General features: G+C 47.5%; 1 protein-coding gene across 1 annotated transcript in view; it reads right to left on the reverse strand.

Moving 5' to 3' along the window:
• Positions 1 to 6,155, reverse strand: part of KLHL14 (kelch like family member 14) — a 59,872-nt gene extending 53,717 nt beyond the window's left edge. Inside the window, exon 1 of the mRNA XM_067292316.1 lies at positions 5,221 to 6,155. Coding sequence (XP_067148417.1) covers positions 5,221 to 6,155 — 935 coding nt within the window. The remainder of the gene's footprint in view (positions 1 to 5,220) is intronic.
• Between the last annotated feature and the right edge of the window lie 937 nt (positions 6,156 to 7,092).

Raw genomic sequence — 7,092 nt, forward strand, 5'->3', positions numbered from 1 at the left:
TGGGATCACAAAGGAACAGTCAGGTGGCTAGCTGCTACAACACATGACAATGTAATTCAGTGAAAAACAAGCAAAATGTTTTTGCAGCCACCAGTCCTCCTCCCCAGAGATCCTGTGAAAACCTTAGAAGAAAAATAAGTCAAACTGAACTGTAGTTTGCCAAATTTGTGGACAAATACAGCATATTGGGAAGGAAATTATTTAATTGCCAAGACATGTAACCAGTTTCTTCAAATTTTTAATCTACTCAGTAATAAAATAAAACAGACTTCCACATAAGTGCTGGGGTCTCACACTGTTCGTGACTTTACATTTGCACTCTTCATCAAGTTACCACCCTCCTACCATGTGAAAGCCGGTCACATCACCTGTCACTGCTTAACATTACTGCAAACGACAACAAATTAAGCAGCACAACAGTCCGCAGGAAGCCCTGTCCCCACTGAAAGTAAAGCAGTCCCTCCGCCCCCAAGTTAGCTTCAGCAGGACCAGCATTCGCATGTCTAGTCTCCCTCTAAGGTCTGTTAGTCCAGGGAACAAAAGTACAAGAACGCACAGACCCAGCTGCAGTGCAGGACTGGGCTGAATCCCGTAAATAGACAGCATGGTCAGACTTCGCCTTCTTGCTGCTCTGTCTTTTTATTTTCCTCCTCGCTCTTTCACTCTTTAATTCTGTATTTCCTGCCTACGACTTTTCCCACCTCAGGTCAGTTGGTTGATCCCCATCCATTTTTCCTCCCCCACATCTGAAATAGCTTTTCCAGAAACTGAAATACTTAGCTGTCACTGACAGAGAAGCTGTTTTTGCCAAGAATTAGTTTTTTCTTTTGTTTCATTCACTCTCTTCTTTTTATCTGCCTGTTTTTCTTTGTTTGTCTATTCTCCTCTTTGGTATTCTTTCATTCTTTCTCTCGCCTCCCTTCAAAACTGTACTTCTTTCTCTCCTCTTTTCCTTCATTTGTACTTCCTTGCTTCCATTATTTATGCCTTGTCTCTCCCCTGGGGTATCTTATTTCCTTTCTCTTTCTGCATTTTCCTTCTCTCCCAGCTTTACTTTCCTCACTCTCCTCTGCCTTCAGTTGCCTGATTTAGCTGTAGAGCCGTCTACTTGCTGCTGTGCCTTCAAATGCTGAAAGGAGCTTACCAGCCCCAATCCCTAATGATTTCAGTAGGAGTTGCAAGTGCTCTGCAACTGATAAACAACTCCAGGCCGTAACGGACTGCCTCTTCCCACCCTGCGTATCTTACTATGGCTCTCTGAAACACACCTAACTGTAGTTACAAGCAAGTGAAACTGTAAGATCGGCACAATGTATTATGAAAAGGTAACAATCTTTCTGTAAAACATTGATAATAAGCCCTGTACATTTATTTTTTTCTGTAATTCTACTTTTTCTGTCTATAGCTGTATTATCTACTAGCACAAATCAAACGCAATCTACAAACTAAGAGTTTCGTACTAGTGGTATGTTTTTAACCATTTTCATTGTTGCAAGTCGACATGGAAGCAGTAATAATTCTTACTACCTTGTTCATCTTTAAAAGTCAAATTCTTTCTTAAAATTGTGGAAGTACAATGTGCATTATATCACATATATGAGATTAGTTAATAAAGCACAGAGACGTTTTGATCAACTAAATGCTGTAGTAAAGTCCTGAGAGTCAAAAAAATAACTGGAGGATGAACATTCTTTTTTACTTAAATGCATTTTTTTCCTGAGAATTACAGAAAACGTGAAATAGTTACCTGTATCTCTCAGGGATAGCCAAAATCATTTAAGCCAGAGTTACTGTAATAAGTTCAGGATCACTGTAATGGGCCCAATCCACTCTGTGATGAAAACAACTGGATTTTTTTCTACTGATGTCAAAACTGATTATGCCTCAAGAAGCTTTTACAGCAAAACCAAGGCCTATTTTAGGTGAAAATCACCGAAGCCAGAAAGTTCCAGTGTAAACCTGAAAAAGGGACATCAAAGTCAACAGAATTACTAACTTGCTTAGGGTTAAGCACCTTATTAAAAGCCAGATCAGAGCCGATATACCCCCCTCCCATGCTAAAATCCCCAGTTAAAAAGGGTATGGCGGGGTTCAGAAGTTGGGAATGTTACTCATCACCTTTTTAAAAATGATCATTTAGCTGCTGTACTTCGAAAAATAATTTTACAAAAATGAATGAGGGGGTTCAAGTATTCACCTTCTCTCAGGAATTCCCAGAAAAAAATCTGCTCTCCCTGCAGGTAAAAATCTGTTTTCTCTTTTTTACAGAGTCCTGACAACGCAACACAAAAGTCAAACCACATACCTCTTAGACCAAACATCACTAATACTGCAGGATTTGCATCTGTAAAACAAACTTTATAAATTACTCTGTTCATGCTGCACAGACCAGATTAGGATCCAGAATTGCTTCCCATAGTTACACTAGTCCTCGAACCCTGACAACAGCAGAAACTGGTACTGGTCAGAAAAGCGAGCACGTTATTTAGAACATAAAGAACAAGTTTAGAAAAGAAAACACTGCCATTTTTACAGTTGTATTTCAGAGCAGAATGACCATACTTTAAGCTTCCTGATATAAACTCATTTTGTTTAAGAAATACAAATAGGTCAAATCCCAGCGTACTCCTAAGTTGTAGTGTGCATATGTGTATACATATGTATGTGCATGTGCTCTTTTTTTTTTTTTAAGTAGCATGCTACAAAAAAAAATTATTAAAAAGCAAAAAAGTTATTGGTAAGTTCTAATACTGAGTGTGATTCTCCTATTTTCTTCAATATGCAGTAAGCAGACGACTATGCCACTGTGCTGCTTATATCTGTCACTAATATGTATTATACTGCTTAAGTGGAACAATTAATCTCTTTCTACAGGTGGTGTGAATCTTCTGTGAATAATGTTTCATAAACCTTTCTTGAAGTTCTAAATTATCAAGGTCACAACTGCTCACAAAACAAGCAATGAAGTTTTAAAGTCCTTCTCTGTTTAACAATTTTTACCTATTTGCACACTTACATAATTGTCCAGTTACTTTAAAGATTTCCTTTTCCAAACTAGTAACTTGAGAAAGTGTTTGCTAGTATTTTTCCTTAAACTAAAATTTTACTGAATGTCAACCTGTCAAAATCACAGTTTTAGAGAAACTAAGGGGAACAGGCAACACAAGTCTGGAAATCTCTGCTGTTTGGAGTATGTTTCTTTTGTTTCTTCTTTCATGTTTATGAAGACATTTGTATACTTATGCAGTCTGATGAAACCTTAACATGATGAAGACCCAAAGATGGACCTTAGTGACTGTTATAAATTCCCAGGAATAGCATCCAAGACCCAAAATGAAAATAAACCAATTGTATTCTGTATCACAGAGTATTTCAATATCTCCAATGGTTTAACATTTAAATCTCTCTTCTTTAGAAATACACATTACAACTTACTTGAAACGTTTTACCTCTAACTTCGGTGATACCAGAGAACTCAATCAATAGAAGATAGTTATAATACCATCACTAAACATACACTAAAGTTGAGAAGGTGATGGTGTGTTTTCACCTATTACAGCTAAGTCAAGGGTCTCTGAAATATTATTATCTGCACCTATATGCAGACCTATTACAAACAATAAATGTGGTATTTGGAGTCTCCCATAAGCAACTGCATGAGTACAACTTCGATTCTCATCTAGGTCTACTTAAAGCCCAATCCTTTTGTGTACTCTCCTGCTTAAAGTAAAAGACAGCTTCCAGGAGCTGGAGTATCAGATTCTTGCAGCATCCATGACACTTGTAAGAGTTCAGTGGTCAGAACACCACTACATATCCTTCAAATGACATGGACCAGTGAAGCTGGACGGTATCACCGCTGAACCACGCCTGCTGGTATCTCAGCAATCCACCAGGACATGAGCCCCAGCGCGCCCCAGGTGCTGTGTGCAGACTCTTGACTAAGGAAGAGCCGGTGGATTTTGCATTCTGAGAGTCAACAGTTTTGAATAGTGAAATGTAAAGAATACACACCAGCTCTAACAGCAGCATCTCAAAAACACTTCACATTGCACAATGCTTATATTCGTTTTTCATTGTAGGGCTTAGGAGTAAGAAACACTTAGACAGTAAGGCAATAGGTACAACACAAAACACTAACAGAGCTAGCTACCTAGAGATAATAAAAGAAGGCACAGCATTTCTAAAGTTAAATCATCAGGGTCCCTATTACAATTAAGATAAAAAGAATTCTCTGCATTAACACTCACTGAGCATATTATCTGAAATATTAATGTACTATTCTTTCTTGCTGTTAGTCATTAATAATATACACCTATTAGTTAAAAGGCAGAATAATATATTCTAAGTGTGCTTTGATTTTTGCACTGCTGAGTCACCGTATTTGGAGGATGGTATTATCTTTCCATTTTTGAATGAAATGAAGTATAAATGTATTTTAAAGGGAGAAAAATAAATGTCCTCTTCATTTAGGGTATATTTACTATTCATTAAACTATACGCCATGCTTCTAGTTCCTAACACCAACCTCATATTGTCAGTCTTTGACATCATGATTCATTACCTTATTAAATGAAAATAACTGACATGTCATAGATATAAACACCATGAAGTCACAAGTTTTCATGCCCAATACGGACATTATCTGAACACCAGTAATACGAGAATGTGTGTGAATAATAAGATTATTTATAAAAATAATTAAGTAGACTGAGGACTTGGATATTATAGCTTGAAATGCCCTGAAGATGCAACTCCTCATTAAGGAGTAAAAATGGAAAGGAAAAAAAACCTCACGGTTTGCAATAAATAATTAGAACGGGGTTTCAAATCACGGACTTTCCCCCGCACGGTGAAGCCTCCCGTTCGCGCTCCCGCGTTGCGGAGCCGGGGGTCACGGCCAGAGCCGGACGCGCCGCGGCGCTCAGCCCCGACGCCAGTCGCGCCGCCGCCGCCGTCGCCTCCTCCCCGCGCGCCCCGGGCCTCCCGCCGCGCAAACTCCGCGCCTCCCGGGAAGCCGGCGGCGGGGCCTCCCGCCCCGGCCGCCCCGCTCCGCCGCGCGGAGGGGACAAAAAGTTTGGCGGCGCCGCTCCGCGGGGGCGGGCAGCTCGTCCCGCTCCCCGCCGCCCCGGCCCCGCGCCCCGTCGGGGCCGCCCGCGCCCCCGGCTCCGCGGCAGCGGCCGAGGCGGCAGCCCTGCCCACCCCCGCGGCGCGCCTCACCTGCTGGCCAGGCTCTGCCGGCAGTGCTGCCTGAAGGGCATCAGGTGGTAGTTCATGGCGTCCAGCAGCAGCTTCTGGCACACGGGGTCGGTGCGCATGAAATCCACCGACTGGACCCGCTCCACCAGCTCCGGCGCCGGGATGAGGGCGAAGCGGAGGCGCTTCATGAGGTCCGGGGCGTACTGCATGCGGGTCTCGCGGTCGTGCTCCAGCCAGAGCACGGACATCTGGAAAAGCGCCAGCTCCGACTCCACGGGGGGGGGCAGCGAGTCGAGCAGGGCGCGCATCTCCTCGAAGTTGAGCAGCAGCACGTCCTCCACCAGGTACTTGTTGGCCAGCTTCTTGGTCTCTTCCAGGCCGTGCAGAGCGGCGATCTTGCACACCTGCTTGTAGTTCTGCACCGAGATCTGGTCGTTGAGGAACTGCACGCACAGCTTGGTGACCTGCGGGATGTGCAGGATCTTGCTGACCGACAGCACCTCCTCCACCGTGTCCAGGGAGAGGGTCACGTTGGCCGTGTACAGATACTCCAGCACCAGGCGCAGCCCGATGGATGAGCAGCCCTGCAGCACCAGGTTGTTGATGGCCCGCGGGCTGGCCAGCAGCTTGTCCTCTGGGGAGGAGGACGGCGTGCCGGGCTCCTCGGGGGGCTGCGGCTGCGGGTCTTTTGGCGGGCCCCCCAGCCCGTCCTGGGCGCCGGGCCCCAGCCCCAGGGCGTGGGGGTGGCCGCTGCTCCCGCCGCCGCTGGAGAAGAGGGATCGGAAGTACTGGGAGCAGGAGGCCAGCACGGCCTTGTGGCAGTGAAACTGCTGGCCCTGGGCCGTCAGGGTCACGTCGCAGAAGAGCTGCTTCCTCCACAGCAGGTTGAGGCCGTGCAGCAGGTTGTCGCTGTGGCTGGGGTCGAAGGTGGAGGTCCTGTCCCCGGATCTGGACATGGCGAGCGGCCTCCAACACACCTGCCTTTTAAACCCTCCTCCAACCTGGGCAAAGGGGTGGGTGGAGGGAGGGTGGGGAGGGGGACGACACAACAATAAATACAGAGCTTTAGAGGCCTGGAGGGCTCATCTTGACCGTCTGTGCAGGGCGGCAGGAGCGCCCCTCTCGCGGCCGAGCCGCCCCCCGGCGCAGCCCGCGGAGCCCGGCACGGCGGCGCGCACCGCCCCGCGGCCGCGCACGCTCGGGGCCGGCGCCCGGCGCGGGGCTTGGCTTTGTCCGCCGCGCACCGACGGCTCGCTGGGTGAGGCCGCAACTTGGGAGAGAGGGAGGATATTTATTTTTTTTTACCTCCTCCCTCCCCCTGCGCACACACATGCATACATACACGCACACCACCCCTTTCTCCTCCCTCCGCGGTGGAAATTGGGCTGCTCTCCAGGGGAGGAGCGAGGAGGTAGGGGCCGTGTTCAAAGCTCAGCCACCCCCCCCCTCCCCTGCCGCCCCAAAACACCCAAGCGATCAAACAAGCAAAAAATATAATCCCCGAGCCCACCCCAAACTCTGCGATGCCCGGAGAAACTACCAAGTGACTAAAACTCTGACTGCGAAGGGAAGCACCCGCCCCTGCCGCTGCCCGCCCGGCGCGGCCAGCCGGCTCCGCGCTGCCCTCGGCCCGGCCTCCCCGCTCCGTGCCCGGCCGCTCTCCGTCTCCTCCTCGCTTTTGCAACTCTGCGGCGCCGGGATCTGCTTCACCCCCGTGTGTGTGTGTGTGTGTGTGTGTGTGTGTGTGTGTGTGTGTGTGTGTGCCGGAGAGTCTGGGGCGGGGGACCCGGCGGTGCCGGGCACCTAAGTTGAGCCCCCTCCTCCGCCCTAGTTGGGAGGCTTTGCAAGACTTCGCAACCTGCAAGAGGAGGAGGAGGAGGAGGAAGCAGCAGC

Source organism: Apteryx mantelli, chromosome 2 (genome assembly GCF_036417845.1).
Source record: "Apteryx mantelli isolate bAptMan1 chromosome 2, bAptMan1.hap1, whole genome shotgun sequence".
Lineage (NCBI taxonomy): Eukaryota > Metazoa > Chordata > Aves > Apterygiformes > Apterygidae > Apteryx > Apteryx mantelli.